Source organism: Rhea americana, unplaced genomic scaffold (assembly GCF_003343005.1).
Source record: "Rhea americana isolate MKP2758 unplaced genomic scaffold, rheAme1 scaffold_11, whole genome shotgun sequence".
Classification (NCBI taxonomy): Eukaryota; Metazoa; Chordata; class Aves; order Rheiformes; family Rheidae; genus Rhea; species Rhea americana.
This window is the reverse complement of record NW_028185150.1, coordinates 4,614,878-4,635,517: the sequence shown is the minus strand read 5'-3', so window position 1 is coordinate 4,635,517 and position 20,640 is coordinate 4,614,878. Positions and strand designations below refer to the sequence as shown.

General features: G+C 37.6%; 1 protein-coding gene across 1 annotated transcript in view; it reads right to left on the bottom strand.

The window, feature by feature from the left end:
- The window catches only part of FRMD3 (FERM domain containing 3), a 142,588-nt gene that overhangs the window by 62,454 nt on the left and 59,494 nt on the right, over positions 1-20,640 (bottom strand). Inside the window, exons 2-3 of the mRNA XM_085313451.1 lie at positions 16,783-16,887; positions 3,178-3,220 (exon numbers count right to left, since the gene is read on the bottom strand). Of these exons, the coding sequence (XP_085169577.1) occupies positions 3,178-3,220; positions 16,783-16,887 (148 nt within the window). The remainder of the gene's footprint in view (positions 1-3,177; positions 3,221-16,782; positions 16,888-20,640) is intronic.

The window sequence follows — 20,640 nt, the reverse complement described above, 5'->3', positions numbered from 1 at the left end:
TGATGAACATAGCGAAGTATGAGACTTACAGGCAGCAGTCAGTGGCCACCGACTGACTTCCCGCCATGACAAACAAGACTGACAAAGGTTCAGGACACTCCCTGCAGGCTAAAACAGAGAGTTTCCTTTCTCAGGAAATTAACAGTAAATTATTAGCAATAAAAACTGCTGAGGCACAACCTTAGAATTTACATACCATGTTATCACACAGACAACACTTCAGYGAGAGCGGAAAATCAAAACGTAAATGCTAAGACCATAAAAATGCTATGCCTTCATTCTTCTTGTGTTCCACCAGCACAAACTGGAATCAGGCTTCATATGTGATGTGACACAACCTAAAATATGCTGGAAGATTCTTTCTCTTATATCCCAGTATTACTAGATAGGAACTTAAATAAAGTTTGCCATCGTTAAAGAAATTAAAATTAAAATTTTATGATCAAAGCTCTCTATATAGGTCTGCTCTATCTTACTGGTAGAAATGTACAGCTGCAGAAACGGAATCTTTGTACAACATGACCTTATACTGGGATTATGTCTGAATCATCCAGGTATAACTGACTGCCAGGAGATCCAGTATCCTGTAATCTGGAGTACATCACTACTCCTGGCCTTTCTCTTCCACTCTGAGTACTTGACGACACTGTGCTCTGTGAACAAACAGACTGAAAAATTTGTTACTGTGCTGGGGGAAAATTAAATCCCCCACACATGGCATCTGAGATCAAGCACACAGCACTTTGCTATTTTTSCTACATGTATCCAAGTGCTTCATAATCTTATTTTATTTCCATTAGTCAATTGAATTTAGAACATTTAAAATCATTAATATTAACTAYAGCCTACTCTTGCATCAGAGAAAATAAATGTCCATTCTGACAAAACAGATCATTCTACTGTTCACTGAATTCCTTAAAGGTGAAAAGAGGTAAAAAACCCTCCACTTAATACACTCACTGTAAGTAACATTCTGTCACATCTCCCAGAAATCATACACACTTAATATATGTTCTATTTACCAGTCACTTCACTGCATTTGTTTTCACATTTTCCATCTACTACTAATTTCAGTCTTCATCTGGGTCACTTGAGATTCTTTTTACATGAATATTGGTAATCTATAAACTAGCTTCTGAGTCTGAATCGTTTCATAGTAAACTGAGTATTTTTAGACAAAATGCAAAATAACTGTATGTGCCTTTAGAAATTACTTGGAAATTTACTTTACAAAYGACTTAGAAATTATTATATTAAGGTAGTACAGGAGTGAACAAGGAGAAAAATAGAAAAAWAAATCAAGAGSCTTCTGATATGAAATGCTTTTAACAGAAAGTGCCTTTGAAAMTTGCAGAAGAGAAAGATACATTCATCATCTGCATGGATGCTATATGTAATATCCTTGTCTTGTCCCCCTTAAAGGGTTAAGGATGTAAATCCTGCATCTGTGACAAAAAATAAAGTCAAGTTACACTGGTATTATTCTGAATTTGCTTATGAAAAACTAAACCAACCATATATTTAACAATATTTCTATGTCCTATGTMTAAAGTTGCTAACAAAACTCCTTCATTGGCCTCAATTTTATTCGGGAGAGACCTGTCACTTTTCGCAGTGATAAATAAGCTCATACTAGCTGCATTTTATTTTGCTTTTTTCTATGAATCTGTTAGTGCTCAGAGCTCCCACTGGGATTCTATYACAAAAGCCACACAAGTCCTCTGATGAGCCCAGTACATTACAATATACATGTAATTTAGGGAGTATCTACTACTGATCCCATCTAGGCAACATCTATATCCAGAGAGAGTTGTTTTCAATAAACCAAAACACTCTCAGAGCACCTATTGGCAGAGCTCCTGCATATGTTGCTATGCAAAGTGCAACAAGAAGCATGAGCTCTTACGCTTTACTAGGGGAAAGTAATATTATAAATACAGAATGGAGGATACTTTGAGTAGAAAACTAGAACTACTGTTCTACTTTTGACGTAATGTAATTTGTAATTATTAGTCCTCCRTTCTTCCTTCCTCAGGCCTGCGGATGAGCTACTTAGTTTTAGTTTGATATTCTTGATCTTGCTTATTTTTACTGGAGGATACTCCAGCTAGTTAGATACTAAATGTAACAGTTCTTATCTAGCATGTTAAATAAAGGTGTACGTGCAYATGTGTACATGTGAACACATCCCGCATTATGCAACACTGCAGTATTGATGGAAGAATTTATCAAAGCATTCCATGTATTTCAGCCAATACCCAGGATTGTTTCTGCTCATTAGCTAATTTCTTTAGCCTTACCACATTTTAAAATAATAAATACATTATCTATCACAAAATAGGCAGCTCATACTCATGCTTAAAAAACAAAACAACTGCATATAAAGACGCATATGGATGAAATTCGCCTTCATGTCACCAACTAAGCAGGTTGACAACAGATTTTAATAAAACAAGAAGCTACTCTCAGTGACCTAATTCAAGTCTTCAGGGACTGTCAAATGAACACTACCTTCAGCTGCTGGATTTAAACTTCAGAGCATCAAGGTAGTTTTGTTTACTGAATCACTTTTCACAGTTGGCCCACTTAATGGAAAAGACAAGCCAGACATAATATAACATTTCAAAAACAATTTAAAAGATACCTTCTTTAAAAAAAAAAGGCTATAATTTTCTGCTTGTCTGTAGCAGGAACTCAGCACTTAAACAACTACTGTGTAGATTTGAGATTACTCAACTGTAACTGTGATTTAAAACTAATGCTCTGCCTTGCCAAGGGGTTGTGGGGAGTAAGGAGGGAGAAACAAAATCAAACAAAAACTCSCAGAGGCTGATTGACACACTCCGTATTTTATTGCAATCTACATGGCTGTATTACATGTGACTACAAAATTGAGCCATAACACACAAGTCTTCTTATCAGACATGTCATTCCACACATCAGCTGGCCTCTAGCTCTAGCTTTGAGCCACAAGGGAAAGATCTTGATGTGCAGAGCTGTGAAATGATAATGAAATGAAGGTATCATGGATTTTGCAGGGCTGAAATGATGTGAAAGGCCTCTTTGCAGCAGGAAACAAATAAAGCACGTTCTGAACAAGTGCAAAGAAGCAGAGTAAAACCTTTAGCCATTTCAAAACCAGGTACCAGAATAAAGACATGAGCTACCAACACTCACATTTCATTTGCTTGAAGATGGACTTGCTGGGATCAAGCCAGTGCTAGAAAGGAAGAACAGAGATCAGAGGTTAACACAGAGCAGGAAACATCTCTGAAGAGGTACACGGAACTAAAAATAAAACCAAGAATTTTGTTTTCAGTGAGGTGCACAAAAATTGAAAAAAAACCACCCCCATGCTGTTTTATCATTGTAATTCCACTATATAAACATAAACGATATAACTACTGTTTATTAGATGTTATCAGAACAACAGAGTAAGATGTTAAGGAACACAGGGTCCACTGATTAATTTGCAGCAGACACTTCAGTCTTAAAACCATCAGTCATTTTTCCCAGAAAAATCGTCATATTGGACTTTAGACAGAATATTCAGAAACTTTTACACCCTCTGCTCACTAACGTTGTCTTACACAGTCTTTATAACTAATGTATGTATAATTACTGTACTCTCAACCAGCATCCTCAGAATCTTTCTAAGTACTGGAAATCTGAAAGGGAAGAGTTCACTTTTCCATAATGTACAACAGAGAGGTATGGAATACTACCAGTACGTTTACAACTCTGCAGGAAAGGAATTGTAATGGAAGGAAATTTTTCATGTTTTGTTTCTCCTGGCAGATAAAATCAGATGCTTCTATGAAGAAAAACTAGATTTGTATTTCAGTGAAGAGCCCCAGCACAACTCCTGCTAACACTATTAATAAGCTGAACTGTTCAGGAGGATATTTTGATTGACAGAAGAACATGCTGATATTCAAGTGCCACTTCTGACCACAGCCAGCAGCATTTGTACTAGGATTTTTCCTGTAAGCAAAAAAATCTCTACACTAAAATGAGATTTGTGCTGCAGAAGCAGCTGGTAAAAAAGCACACTGTTCAGCCTTAATAAGCATAATCAACATTGAAAGGCCCTGCAYCAAAGGGTTCATTTTTAACTCTTTACATTCAACTCCAGCAGAATGAATCCTCCAGTTTACCACAAAAGAAACCTTAGAATTTTTAAAACCACATTTAATATAAAAAAATATCTTACAACGGCTACAATTTTGCCTCATAACATATAGCAATTTTACTACGGAGAGGTGCAAGAGGAAGCTATTTCCGAGGAACCGTTAATAGGTGACAGAAAATTGCTATTTTTAAAAACATGGTGTCTCAAGAACTCCGTCAAATTCAGCTCTAATTGTAAATTCTTTTTCTTGAACAAAACTTTGTGCAAAACAAACACCTTCGAAAAAATATTTCCAAGTATCACAGCTTGTGCCACAGCTGCTCAGAAACTCTTGTGCATATTTAATGACAATACTGGAGATAAGCACTGCTACATGTTTCTGTTTGAAGCTCACTTATCACAGTGAGACTGATTAGGAACCCCAGTATGCAACAAGCAAACAAAAAAAAAAAAAAAAAAAAAAAAACACATAAAAATCACCCCACCCAGACCAAATAAGGCAACATCATTTCTTCTGCTTCCTTCTCTCCCCAGTTTATCTCACACCAAAGAACAGGATATTACAGAAAAAAAAAACAAAACTGAAAAAACCAATGTATATGATACCAAATCACCAGAAATATCTAGCCTGTCTGACTCTTTTTCAGATCAGAAAGATATACTATTTCTTTATTTTGCTCTGAAGAACAGTGAAGGAATAGAGGGGAGTATTCACAAAATGCAAAGTAATTAAGGAAAGTTGTTGGTGCTTGCAGTACCTTATAGCTATATAATCTAGAATGTGTTAACAGATAGGAATCCAGACAAAGCACACAGATATGCAAGTTCTTCTTCCTATCATATTCACAGAATCACAGAATGGTTGAGGTTGGAAGGGACCACTGGAGATCATCTAGTCCAACCCACCTGCTCAGGTAGGGTCACCTAGAGCATATTAAACAAGATCTCATCCAGGCAGGCTTTGAGTATCTCCAGGGAAGGAGACTCCACAGCCTCTCTGGGCAACCTGTGCCAGGGCTCTGTCACCCTCACAGTAAAGAAGTTTTTCCTTATATTCARGTGGAACTTCTTGTGGTTCAGTTTGTGYCCATTGCCTCTTGTCCTCCTGCTTGGCACCACTGAGAAGAGTCTGGCCTCATACCCTTGACATCCTCCCTTCAGATATTTATCACAGAAGTATCATAGAATTGGTAAGGTTGGAAGGGACCTCTGGAGATCATCTAGTCCAACCCTCAAATGACTGTCCACACAGGGATCRAACCCACAATCTTGGCATTATTAGCACGACACTCTAACCAACTGAGCTTATACACACTGATCAGATCCCCCCTCAGCCTTCTCTTCCCCAGGCTGAAGAGGCCCAGCTCTCGCAGCCGTTCCTCCTAGGGCAGGTGCTCCAGCCCTCGGATCATCTTTGCAGCCCTATGCTGGACTCTCTCCAGGAGCGCCATGTCTCTCTTCCCATACTCACCCTTTCTGCACCACGATATAGATGGTCCTAGATGAGGCACCAGACAGCAAAGAGCAACTTGGACAGTTAGCAGTGCTGTACTGTTCCCACAGAATTGAGAGTTGAGGTGTTTTTCCACTATTTTCATCTAGCAGAAGCACAACACATTTTGTTTGATTTCTTTTTCCCTCTTTTTAAAAGGCCAGGCTGAAATATCCACCCAGAYAAGGTCAGGTTTCATGGTTATTTATAAAAGTCAATCACCTAGAAACTCAGATGCAAAAAAGGGTATTTTTCAAATATGAAACCTTTAAATAATTTATCATATGAATAACAAAAAAGGGCAAACTGGCCAGAACAACTAATCCAATTATCTTTTTTATTCAATTATGAGAATTTAGAAGTGACTCTGGTAAGTAGTGAAAAACATCCCTGAGCATCCTATAAAACAGGCTATGCTAATATCACAGAAAGCTACAAGACCCTGGCGCATATCACAGAATCAGTAAGRTTGGAAGGGACCTCTGGAGATTACCTAGTCCAACCTCCCGAAGATTTCCCGATGCTTGTTCCACTAGGGCTTGAACCCAGGACCTTCAGCATGTAAAGCAGATGTGATAACCACCACACCATCTGTCTACCCCCAAAAGCAGATCATATTCTTCATACAGTACACAAAACCTCAGCAACATAGATTTAGTTAATATATCTGGAAGCGAATATTTGTTTCACTAAGATATGACTTCCATGGGTTGAAAATGGACTGAAAAAGAAAAAAACAATTTAGCAGGCTAGATTTTCCCTCTCACATCAGGGAACCAATAGGCAGTTTACAGAAGCTCACATTTGTGTGGTGACCTTCTGATGGTGGAAGATTACAAACACGTAGGCAATTCAGCTGAATCTTCTAGAAAATTGAGCAGTTACCTTATAATTCGTGGAGATATTCAAAGACAGGGCAATTAGGYGCCTAATGTTGAGTGTCAGTGGAAGATAAACACTAGTACTTGCTAGTACTTCTGAAAATAGCCATTCCTGTATTTGCTTGCGTATTTCAATTTGAGTTTTAAGAAAGATTTCCCCTGAGAACTTATCTTTCAGCCTAACAGCCTTAACTATTAATAATTAATAACTGTCCTTTGTCTGTACTACCAAGTATTCATGCTATATTTATTCCAAGATTAATTAGCTGTTACAGCTAGGGTCAGATTAAGGTTTCTGTAAATTCATCCAAGGGTTTTTTCAGCAATTTTCAATTCAAATGGGCTTCACTGTGCAAAATGTTTTTTCTACTTATCTTTTTTCTTCTTTTAAWTTTTTCTGAATTAAAATAAAAATCATCAAGTGAAAAAGGAAGCTCTGATATTTCACTTTAATTTAGCTTGTCAGGTTAAAGTRTTTAATACCTTCAGTTACAGTATTGCTCTACTCTATGTCACACTACCTTGCAGAAATAGACTTTAGGTGTCTCAAATTCTAACACCTCATTAGACAAATAAACAAACAAGCAACACAGTCAGATACAACCCTGGAATCAAAGGCCTGAACTCAGAACTCCTCTCCTTCCAGTGAAGTGTGCAAGCCAGCAAATTAAAAGCAAAACAGAATAAAACAAAAACAAACCAAAAAAATCTTACACAGCTGTTTTTGGCCTCATGAACTGCACACTGTTGTTGTCCATACACAACAAGCTGGATGATGGCAAGTGCCCTCATCTCAGGTTAACTTTATATACAATGGTTCAAAACAGCAATGAGAAGCCATTCCTGCAGAGACTTTGCCTTCCTTTTCCTCGACAGCACACCAGCAGTATGGTCATTGCCCAAAAGACAGGAGAAGACTCCGATCCTAATCCAGCTATTAGGTATTACTCCGGAGCCTGTGAGGAAATTCAGGTTCAGGGCTGCCCACTTCTAATCTCTTCTGCCTAAAGAGGTTGGATGGGAGATAGGTAACAAAATAGTCTGCCCAGAAGTCCTGGCAGAAGCAGGAGGCAGAGCTAAAGATACTAAAAGACCCTGAAGAGCAAACACATGCATACCTACTGAGTTTTGGTACTTCAAGTGTCAGTGGTGAGTAAGCAAAGTATTTTGGTTATAAAATATGCTWAAAATTGGTTTCTGGATCTTCCCCTCAGCTAATTAAGAGTCTCTCTGACTAAGGCTTCATTGAGACAGCATGCTGTGTTTTGAACTGGAGCACTTTTAGTCTGTAAATACAGCCCTCACCTCTGCTCAGCATTTAAGTGGCACTGAGTAGTCATTAGTGAGGCCAGGTGTATGCTTGCCTACCCACAAGTGCTGAGCAGCTGATGTGTTATGAGCTTCCACAGCAAAAGCTCAGAGGAACAAGGACACAACAGAAGGGTAAAAGCATCATCCTGGAAAGCTTATTATTAAACTCTGAGAACACTGATGTGGTTCTATCAAAGACACGTCAGCCCACAAACTGTTTCAGATGAAGTCATTTACCAAGAAGCTCAGACAGGACTGAGTTTGGTCTCAGYACAGCATAATTTAAAACCCTAAGAAGGTAAGAGGACACTGTGTCCCATACCTATTTTCATAGTCTTTGTCAGGTGTAAATATAATTCCTGTACTGTTCTTCCTCCACATTGTAACAGCACAGCCACTCTCCAGCGCAAAGATGTGTGCTTCTGGCTCCTTTTTCTCTTCCTGTCAACCCTTGTATTAGACTGGCATTAAAGAAAAAAAAAAAGAAAAAAAAAAGAAAGAAAGAAAAAAAAAGTGCTTCTAAGGCTTGAGAYTTGACCATAAACCCAGTGAACTTGGTGAAAAAACTCCCTCCTCCTTTAATAAAATAAGCTTTTGAATCAGGCCCATAGTTTGCAAGAGGAGCAGCAATGAAGGGGCAACCACAAGTGGCCAAAACCCAAGAATACTGAAATCACCCTCAGCAAGCAATAGTCAGTCAACTGCTCAGATGTGCACACAGTGAAACAGAATTAGAAGAACTTGCAGATATCACAAGAATATTCTGGCCAGGCAAGATTTTTTCTTTCTTTTTCTTTTTTTTTTTAAAAAAAAACTTTTAAGGAACAGAACAGAGCAGGAAAACACAGTGATGCACACGAATATTGCTAGAGCAGTAACAGAAGTTAACCTTATTTAAACCTCAACTCTATATTAATCTTTACAACAAATACCTCAAATACCTTACCTTCTTGAAAGAAAAGTAAACTGAAAGCAATCTGCTTTAGCCCCAAGGCAGTATCTTCCACTTGGTCACTGCCTGCCAAAAGTCAGACTCAAACAACAGTGATAGTACCTAAGGTTAATGGAGAGTTCAGAGAGGTTAATTGGGTGCCCACTCTATATCAGCACAACAGATGCCAAATGACAATGGCAGCTGTATGTCTCCTTATTTATGCCCAAGGGCTAACACCATTTTTTTTTATGCCTTGAAGAACCTCTTAGTAAAACAAGAATATTAATATTTTCTGTTGCAGTAAAGGAGCTGTTCCTCCCTACTGTCTCAGAATTAGGGTATTGGCCCTGGTCAGTGGTATGTACTCAGAGAGAAACAATGTACATCACAATCAGGGAAATTAATCTTGTCCAGAAATAATGGCCTACACTGGAGCAGAAGCAGCTGTGGTATATGTGATACAATYCTAGGCTAGAATTTATTATACAGATTTCCAAGTTCTCATTCCATTTTATACTGAAATATTCAGAGACCCTCCRGTGAGGTAAATCAGTGTAGTTCAACCGATCCATAACCTCTACACTCCTAAAATCAACATATTCGTGCATGCATGACCTGCCAAGCTTCTCAACCAACAGCTTCACAATTGATAGACGAATCATCTTGATCCTTATTAAAACAGCCTGCACAGTGATTTGGTTTGCAAGGTTAGTAATCTTCAAATAAACTAATTCAGTTAGTAAAATACTAATGCTGAATTAGATGTGTGTGCACATTTATGCTACAATTCATCGATTTCAAATTTTGCTTATTACATAAAAACACCTCTACTGGTAAAAATAAATATCTGTTTAGCTCAGTACTCTGTCTCTAAAAGTGTCCTGAAGCAAATGCTGAGAGACAGACTGCAAGAACAGAACTCCTGGAAAAGAATAATAGCACTGCATCCACTGGGCTTTTGGAAACAGCTTCCATTACAATTTGTTTGTTAGTCTTTGTAGACTTCCACCAGTTTGTCTAAACATTTATTTTTTGAAAACATTCTTTCATTTTTCTGGCAGTAATTCTGCAATTATGGACAGTATTAAAAAAAGCACTTGTTTGCTTTACATCAACTGCTTTGTAATTTCGTTAGGTGCCTTTTAGTTGTGCTGTAAGAATTCCTTAGTAGTTTTTCCCTAGTCACCATCTCCAAGCCATTTTGTTTCATATCTTCTCTCTCTCTCTGCATTTCCTCTTTTCCCAGCTGAATTATCCACATTTGTATCATCCTCACAGTTTTCTCTGTTCCTTTTCTAGTYCTGCTGTATCTTTCTGAAATAGTAGGATCCAAGCTGCACACACTACGCTTAGTCACACCACAACTTTGTGCAAATTCACATCATTTTTCTGATAATGCTGTAAAGGAGGATCGAAGCATTAAAACTTTAATTAGCCTATGGCTCCGTCACTCTGGTGTGTAATACTTCTGCTCAACCCCTTCAAAGAGATTGCAGAACTAGAAAGTAGCTCTCCTTCTGCAGCTGCACARAGCCTTACAAGACATTAAGCATACACATAGCTTTGTTAAGCTGAGGTAGGAGATTTTCTTTTGTCTCTTTCTGACAACCTTCACAGTCTCCATATGGGACCAAGCATACATTTTGAAGAACAGGTGTTAAATAGCTGTTGCTGCTAAAACAGAGATCAGCTGCACTCCAGATTTGCTGACCCTCTCAAGAGGTCTCTCTGACGAGATACAGCTGTACATTTTGTGTACATATCCTATTAAAAACAGAACTGCTACTTCATGATAAAGAARTCCATTACTCATCAACAGAAGGTTCCAATTTCCTTTGTTAGTAAATACTGGGACACCGCTAAACTACTTCTGATATAGGGTTAATCAAACACTGTCCAGTTCCATTGTAAATGACAAACTCTAAAATACAAAGAGACTCCACAATAGCCTAAATATGAAGGCTATATGAACATTTAACCTGCCAAAACTAGCCCTCTGTAGAGGGGCCTACTTTTTTGAGTGCTTCTAAACTGAAAGCACAAAGAGAATCAGATTTGTGACAGGCAGGCAGGAATACTATCCAATCGGTAGTGCACAGTGTGGTCTTTCTAACTGAGTATAGAGCCGGGCTCTGTGCTGTGGGGAAGCCAGGAAACCCCAGGGTACTCATACCCTCGTTCAAGATCTGCTGCACAGTGGGAGCGTATTCACACTGCAGTTTCAGTGATTTAAAAGTGTTGTTTGCATACTGCTAGCCATAGATGTGCGTACCTAAAACTACCGCAGACAATGCTGCTTTCAGACAACCCTGTGGCTTACCCAGATGAGAAAGCACCTTAATACTTCAGGGTGATTATAGTCTTAAACATTTTCTACAGCAACAGCTGAGATCTCACAAACGGTTCCGGATTTTACGAAGTATTTTTCACTGCCAGTCTACTCAAGCACCAAGCTGTTTCTGTGCAACTGCCACCTCGAATGTTCTAACTCAAAGGCCTAATCACAAGCCCATACTCAAACCCAACCATTTTAAAAAATCCAGTATTTCTATCTTTAAGTCTCTGSTACTATGCTGTCCTGAAAAGATTTCAGGAATAAATTTCATCACAAAATTTCAGCACARTCCTGCGTCGCCCTCAGCATCAGAGGCCTACTTCAACAAGGAATCCTCTCTCTWTTGAGAGGTGCCAAGCAGTGTTATTTCATGCCATTTCCCACCAGCCCAAAGAACGTGAAAAAACGCTCTCAGTCAACCTCAGCTTTCTGGCACAAAATTAGCCAGGCTGCATTTCCTCAAGAGTGASAGTGTAATAACTGGCCTCAATTATTTTAGACCTTTGTGAGATCTACTGATCAAAAAATTAAAAAATAAAAATAAAAACAGACTACCAATAAGTGGTTCCTTGAGTAGCAGAACTAGTGAAATCCCTTCCCAGTATGTCTCGTTTGAAACACTTTAAGTTCCAAATGAAGGTTCCTGGGTGCTCATAGTATTTCCCTCAAAACTCTCTCTAGATTCCCTATAGGATGGGTTTGCCCTGCAGTGTTCCCCTCAGTAAAAAGGCTAATAGGATTTTTTCCTCTGATGCAGCAGCCTGTCTTCATGAAACCTTATAGGAACTTAGTATTTGAGACTTCTAGTCCTGGTCGAATTTGATGGAAACCGGCTTCAAATGTTATTAAGAAGAGAGCTGGGGGGAAAGGCAGTATGACTAATATATCTAGTTTCCTCTGGAATCCAGGCTAAAACCCCAACAGCTAATATAACACAAAGAACTCACTTGTTCCCAGTATAGTACAACTACACGTAAAAGGTGTATCTTAGCAAAAGTGTGTTTTTTGTGAAGCTATCATATTTCTCAGATTCCCAAAATGAACATGCAAAAATGAAGCTGGAAGATAAAACAGCACATATCAGGTAGAATTWGGAGTCTTCAAATTCAAGTTGAATTTGAGGCCGTTGGCATTTTTCTCCTGTTTATCCAAAGTTATATACAAAGCAGCCATGCTGCATTCATGGAGTAGTGATCTGGAGTAGTCAGCAAGAACTTATGAAGGGGAAATCATGCTTAGCCAACCTGATAGTCTCCTAYGATGGAATGACTGGCTGGGTAGGTGACGGGAGCGCAATGGACGTTTACCTTCAGAGAGCAAGGCTTTTGACACTGTCTCTCAGAACGTCCTCAGAGGTAAGCTCAAGAAGGTGTCCTGGGGTGCACGAGGAAGAGTGTTGCCAGCAGGTAGAGGGAGGTGATCCTGCCCCCTCTACTCAGCCCTGGGGAGGCCACATCTCAAGTATGGTGTCCAGTTCTGGGCTCCCCAGTACAAGAGAAACATGGAGCTACTGGAGGGAGTCTAGCTACGAAGGGCTACGAAGATGATCAGAGGGCTGGAGCACCTGCCCTATGAGGAACGGCTGCAAGAGCTGGGCCTCTTCAGCCTGGAGGAGGGGGGATCTGATCAATGTGSAYAAGTACCTGAAGGGAGGGTATCAAGGGTATGGGGCCAGACTCTTCTCAGTGGTGCCAAGCAGGAGGACAAGAGGCAATGGACACAAACTGAACCACAAGAAGTTCCACCTGAATATAAGGAAAAACTTCTTTACTGTGAGGGTGACAGAGCCCTGGCACAGGTTGCCCAGAGAGGCTGTGGAGTCTCCTTCTCTGGAGATACTCAAAGCCTGCCTGGATGAGATCTTGTTTAACATGCTCTAGGTGACCCTACTTGAATAGAGGGGTTGGACTAGATGATCTCCAGTGGTCCCTTCCAACCTCAACCATTTTGTGATTGCATTATGAATGTCTTCCAGACTTTCTTTTTTTGTGTGATGTGGAAAACTCTGTGAAATTTTAGAAGGTTTAGGCATGCCTAAAATATATTCATTCAAATTTACTTAAGCAGAAGGAAAGAATAATTATAAAAGGAGAAGAATAGAATATAGCTTATGACTTACTTGAAAAATAATCAATAAAAAATTTTAGCTATTTCCCAACACTGCAAATATTTCAAAATTTTTTTCCAACCTAAGACAACTAGTTCCATTATCAACATTTTTTGCAGAGTCAGAAGTTCAGAATGTTCTATGCAGAGATACTGAAACATTTCATTTGAAACATCTGATATATTGAAACATCTCATATTTTGAATTCTCAAACTCAATCAAGTATTTTAATACTCCTAAGTCAAAATGTTACATTTTGTCTGATGCTCTGAAATATACATATCTGAGACAAACTAAAGCTGGTACTTTTGCCTGCTTGAGCTTCCTCAATTATTAGGGAACAGAAAGATGGTAAATTAGCTTTTGGAACAATTTCTGCACAAAAGAATTATACACAAATAAATGGGAGGTAGACATAAGCTGCACATTAAATGTCAACAGGAGAAATTTTACATAATACTTATATATGTTTATGTGCATGAACACAGATATACACACTATCATTTTCATATAGCTTAGCAAAGAGCCAACGAAGAACAATACATTAAAAGACAACATTAAATGCATAATTTAGGCAGTATCCTTTAGAGCCACAAATATAACCTTTTTTGTGTAAAGGCAGAAACTTGCAGTAGAATATAACTAGAACAGAGGCATTCACAATTCCAAGTAAAACAAAATAGCAATAGGAATTTTTTGCTTCCTGTGTCCAGTATCATTAGTAACTCTCTTAAAAAATATTATGCTTTCTTGTTTTAGGCTTTAGTACATATTCTTTAAAAGAGTTTTCAGAGAATAAAGTCTAATATTTAGCTATAGTTCTTAACRTGTAATACAATCCCTTTCTTAAAATGATAAAAATTCATGTCAAACCCAGTTAAATTTTTGCCCCCACTGCTCCTGTTATGGCTGTTGCAGCACATACTGCCCTCATTAGCTTAAACGAGAATACATCTCATTGGTTTAAACACTTATTTTTCTCTCTAGTTTACATTCTGTCTCATCTATAAATGGTAGCTATATCCTCTTATCCTTTGCTTTGCTGCACTGCATAGGTTGCACACTTCTTAATATACATAAACAGGCATTCTAATGCTCCTTCTGCTGATTCAGTTAAATCAATCTTTCTTCAATGTGGATGCAGAGATTAGAATAGTTGAGGTCTGTCTTGTATAATGACATTAATACTTTCCCGAAAACACTTCATCTGCTACTTCTAACTTTTTTGATTGCCGTATCATGCTGGTGGCTTATCACTATCTTGACYACTATGATACACTATCACTACAGAAACTGGACCAGGAGATTTTTGTTTTATACATTGCTCTACACTTCTCTTTGTTTGCCTGTGGAGCACAGAAGTATACTGCCACACTCAGCATTAAACTGATTTACAATGAACTATCACTTCCCTTCAAAACAATTGCTCTCAGTCAAACCACCAGATGTAAGTTTAGAAAGAAGTTCTTTTAGAAATGCAAATGGATGTATTATTTTCCAAACAAAACACCTGGTGAATTCCATTTACAGACCTTTACTAACTTTACTTGTTATTGTTTCTATTTTCAACACATCTAAATATATTTCGGGAAATGTCTCTCCCTTTTTCCTTGATCAGACTTACTCTTCCCAGTAAGGCAGTTATTATGATGGACCCTCCTCTCTGTGACCTACTCTATCTTACACCTGCCGCAATTTATGTCTGTGATCATGAGTCACTTGCTGATGAACTTTATCTAGCAACAGTGTTTAGGCCTTAATATACTTGCCTGTTATACTGCCTCTTTAAGTCTCTTTGAGTCTCTTTAAGGTCGGAACAGTCTTCCTGCTCGTAAGAGAACATTTCAGTCTTCCTACATTTGGCTGGAAGGTGTTCATGCATTCATATGTGTTATGGAAGTAAAACTCAGGTAAGAGAACTACGACAAGAGACAGATTTAGAAGAGCTACACTACACAGTATTTCTTTATTATAACATTTCTCTGTATTTTAGCCCTGAATATGGGTTTTGTTGCAGAGGAAATATTTTCTTCTTCTGAGGGAAAATATGTGCATAAATCATCAGAAATGAAATCTTTTTGTCTAGAATTGTCTTTTCTTAGTAACCAAGTGCAAACTTGAGCTTTAGGATGAAGTGCATCTTTCTTAAACTTAAAACAGAGCTAGCTATACTACAAGATGTATATAAGCAATTATACAACCAACAGGAATAAGGTACTGTAACAAATTTATCAATATATGGTTGGGAAATCTGGAAAATCAGAAAGTACAATATAATTATTTCCATGCAATGGGAATGGGTTTTTAGAATTTTCACAGTGGTATTGCTTTTTCATAGTATTCTACAAGGAAAAGGTAAAGGAAAAATTTTTAATAACCAGATGTCTTGATTTCTGTTAAGTAAACCAACTTTTCTGTAGTAATTTTTGAGTGACTGTCAAAGACAGGCCCAACAAAGTAAGTATTCGTTAAGTCCTGTCTAATTACAGTTCAATCCAACAGTCCACGTATTTCTGTCAGTTTCTACTAAGTGAACACCTTTCAATTTTATTGATCATGAAAGATATAGTACACCAATCAGAATAACTACTAATTTACTAAAAAGGAAGATGCCATGGAAATGACCTACTGGAGCTTTGCCACACTATTCTAATTCCTTAGGCTTAAGCAAAGAGTCCTAATTCCAGTGATTTTTGCCAAACGTTAACTTATCTGTGTCTAGCAAAAGTAAATACCAAACTGATTTTCTCCTTAATCATACCAGTTTCAAATCGGTGCTCATTTCCAGAGTTTAAAAGCCTTTACATGCTTTTACATGCTATACATTTATGCTTTTTAAAATCATATGTAAGCCTTAATTTAGGCCTAAGAGCAGCAGTGTCTGACAGTAAGGAAGAAATTTGCAATTCATTGTCTGAAAATGTCTGCTTCCAGTGTTGTCCATCCTTTCCCACTCTCAAACAGCAACATTCATTTGAAATCCAAATGGATTAGCAGCAGCAAATCACCTAAAAAAGACAAACTGTAAGTCTGTCTTTCACCTAACCACTATTCACACAAATTCGTAGAGCACAGGCCTGTAAGCATAATAAATTTTGTTGTTCAAATATGATGTAAAGATGTTTATAGTGAGAAATGAAGAATCCTTCCAATCTGGCAATTATTCTGTATTACAGATATCCAACTTTATGTCCCCTGTGAAAAGCAAAACAGAGTATCTTTTGCTGTTAAGCTCAATACAATTCCTGCCAATATTGCCCAAGAAATACACCCTACAAAAAAAGAGAAATCCTCAAGTCCAGTGCACTGCCAGAGCCTAGAGCAAGAATAAGTGTTACCTCTGAGTCCTGACTAAAGATCTTTTCTACCTTCAGTGATCAGGAGACTAAACAAATTTGAATACATTAATTTACCTGAAACCTGGATAGATGAGTTGAGGATAAAATGAGTTTAATAAAGCTACTTTAGGAACCTCTATGGATTCTGGTCAGAGCATAATTGCTTAGAGATACATAACTTTGCAGTAGATCTTGCCTACTTGATGAACAAAACAATTTAAAAGCAAATGCAGTCAGAATTCATATACATACCCTCTGCTTTTCAGGGTCAACATATCGAATGCCAAAATAGTCTTTTTCCAGCAAGCTGTAATAGTTGCAGATGTGATCTATGAGAAACTGACCTTTCGTTTCCCTCTGAAAAAGAGAAAGAATTGATATATTATTCTAAATAGTCTAAACTCTATTCTTTGCTGCTATAAAACAATTCAAACTTAACACTCTAGCATCTACAAAACAGAAACTACACAGGATATGCAACCACGAATATACTGAATAATACTTACTTGTTCTTCCAAATTGTTCCCTTAACAATAAATGCTATGTTGTTTTTAACCTTAGAATGGTTACAATTTCAATTATGCACAGCATGGCTACACACAAATTAACAAAACAGCTCCCATATTTTTCAAAGTATTTTACAAAACCGGATATTGTTACCACCTGCATTTCACATAACAGCAGCTGAGACAAAAATAGTGCTGTGACTTGCCCAAAATCATACTGTAAAGGAGAGTAGAAGAAATGGTCTTGAGGCTACCAGTCCAGAGAGGCCTACAGCTCCCTACAGAACAGATAATCTGTGTTTCAAGACTAGAATGTTACACAGATAAGGACAAACTAGCATAGTAGTTTTGTGATCTCATATTACCTTTACAACTGAGACAATTCTGACAGATGCAGTTGCCCTTCCTTTCATTCCCATCTCTGAACAAATAAAAAAATAAAATAAAAATAAAATACCACATCACCCTCATTTAAGCTGTCCACACAGTACTGTGCAGTCCTTCCACTGAGCTTGGCAGCTCCTGTGACTATTCTGTTCCTTGTCACCTGAACAATCTCTCTTTGCTTACCTCCTGCCACAAATTGCTAACTTCCATCCAGATTTCTCCTTCCTGGAAACAGAGGCCTCTGTTACTCCTCCTTCAGTGTATGCAAGCTACTTCCACTACTCTTTCCTACCACTTCCTTCCTCTGCCTTTCATCTCTTCATATTTACCCYTCACTTTACCACTTTACTCTTCCATATGTTATTTCTTGCCTGGAGGGTATCTATTGCCTTATCTGCTCCATGCTATTTCTACACGCTTTTCCTGTTATTAACAGCCAGTGTTGAATAATGTTAACTTATTAGTCTGTTATTTGTACATGCTCACTCAGGCTCATGCTTCAGCCCCACACTACCTTCTTCCCAGCAAGGTAGCTGTGAAGTATTTCCTTCTGTAACTTTTTTTTTAAAATGTCCCGAGGCTGGAGAGAAACCAAGTGAGTTGTTTTCTGTTCAAAATGATTAATATATACATTGCTATTTTGTATTGCTATAATTGCTATGCAGTTCTAAGTATTAGCATGCTAGGTATACCTTAATGAAAGCACTCCTCAAAAGGTAAGGTCTGTAGAAAAGATTCAAGTACAAAAAGTCACTCTCCATGAGACTGACAGAAAAAATCCTCTTCAGGTCTAAATTTATGCAGCCATATCTCCAAGAAACTTTGTAGCTAAAAACCTTAGAAGTCTCTGCAAACTTTTATTTATGACTATGCTATGGGTGTCAAAAAAAATTAAGACAAAATTGCATAGTGACATTTCAGAACATAGGTAGTAGGAAAAAAAAAATCAAACAAAAGCGTGAAATTCAAGTCACATATTGTTTTAAGATTGAATATGTACTAAGTAGAACTGGGCACAACAGCTGTTAGATGACTCAGATCACAAATAGATAGTGGGATCAAAATAGTTCTTACTAGCAACAATGCCTAAGTGTAATCCATTTTTAAAACACTATGAACAAGGAAAACAGACTATTCATACTTTCATTTGACAGAAGGTGTTACCAGAAGAATAGTCAATAAATCTACTAATTTTTGTAGGTTCACATTTTAATCCATTCACTTAACAAGTCCTTTGCTTCTTCCACTTAAGCAATCACACTAGAGTTCTTGAGGCATGTGATCAAAGGCTAGAACATGCACTGTGTTTTTGTACCAAAAACCAAATCTCCCTTCCTAAAATCAAGGGCTGCCCTGATTTTCCTGCTTGAAAGACAGATAATAGAAACCAACCAAACAAAGAGAGCAAACAAACAAAAGCCTCCAGGCTAAATTCATGCTCCAGGAATCCATAAACCCTCCACAAATAAARAAGCTGGTTAACAACACTAACCTCTGGTTAGTATGCACTTCCATTACTGTGCTGTTCAAATAGCCAGCTTTTAAATCCCACCTGATCACCAGATATTAGGAAAGATTCTATTTTGATAAAAGTAAATAAATTGATACATACATGATGTTATTACCTCTCAGAAGAAATAGTTTTAAATAATTCTCTATTATGCTTTTCAACTACCTAAAATCTGAAAAATTTCAGCTAATTCATACGTAAAGAGAAATATTTGATGTAGCATAGAGTAACTTAAGTCAGAATTTATAATAGCATGGCAAAAAAAAGAAAAAAAGATGAGGAATACTTGTTTATTTTGTTTTCTACAGATAGCATCCACAGACATTTTCTAAATTTCTTCTAACAATGTCCCAGTTTCTCTTGCTTTAGCAATCTAATGATCTGTCTTCTCCTGCACTCTTTGATATACTTATCATAGTATAAAAGCATGTATTAAATTCAAAGCTAAGTCTCATTTGCAAAAGAATACAGATAAATTAAATTAGGAACTGCCAGTCATCCACAACAGAGCACAAGAATGGATTTGGGTCATGGAATAATGAATATAAAGTTTTGTCGAAACTTTAGACAGTTACTATATAGCTTTCCAATTAAATGAACCACTTCCTTTCTAAAGTGCCATCTCAACAAACTACTTCGCAGCAATTCAGACACAAAAAATATTTTTATGTTACAGTTCAGCACTTAAACGTCAGAACATGACAAAAACGGCATCGTTAAGAAAAACATTATTTGAAACACCACTCAACAACATCAGCAACAGATGACAGAAATCTGAGAGCAAAAGTAAGTCCAATTTCTAAAAGCTTCCAGGCTCTGGCAATTATACTATGTTCTTGTCCAGCAATCATCAAGTGTTCTCAAACAGAGATGAAGAATTGAAGCAGAAACAACAGCCACAGAAGTATGTAAACAGGAGAGCCAAAATGTCCTAGACTGAAATCAACACCTTGTATTCAATGACAGAATGAGAAGTTTAAAACAAGGCACTTTTTTTTTTTGAGAGGCCATTCAAATGCAACATCCAATTATTTCAACTGTGATGTATTTTCCTTCAGATTTCAGTAACTCCCCCTTTATTAAAATGTTTTTATAAATGGCCTTTAACCAATGTCCAGTAAGCCTGTCCAAGCCCTTTCACACAAAAAGGCTTTTGGAGATTCCTGTAAAGAATTAAAGGAACGACTACCTGACATATTTAGAAAAATACAAGACTGATACACTTTTTTAAGGCCATACTTGATCTGACCTTATTACTACCAAAAACCCACAACAAACCCCTACACATGTGCAATAGGAAAACTGCCATGTAAATAACAGAAAAACCGAACACAAACAAGGTCAACTTACAAACACCTGTGAAAATCTATTTAAGCTGGATCAGGAGTTTTGTTTTGTATTGGAAAAAAGTAATCAAAACAAAGCTCCTCCCYTTCAACATGCCATGGTCATATATAAGTGCCTCCAGTGACTGACTTGTGGGATTACCCTGCCTGTTTTTTCCTTCTCGCTTCTAAGAGCCAGGTAAGACACTACAAAAATGCATTTTCATTCCCCAAAACTATTACTAGGATTTCCATTTCTGCAACTCTGCAAATTTATGACCAAGTAACCCACTTCCGTGGTATCTTCTTTATTATGTAAAAACTAATCCAGACAAAGACCTTAGCAGCTCTTGGGCAGTTTCAATTGAATAAATACCAATCT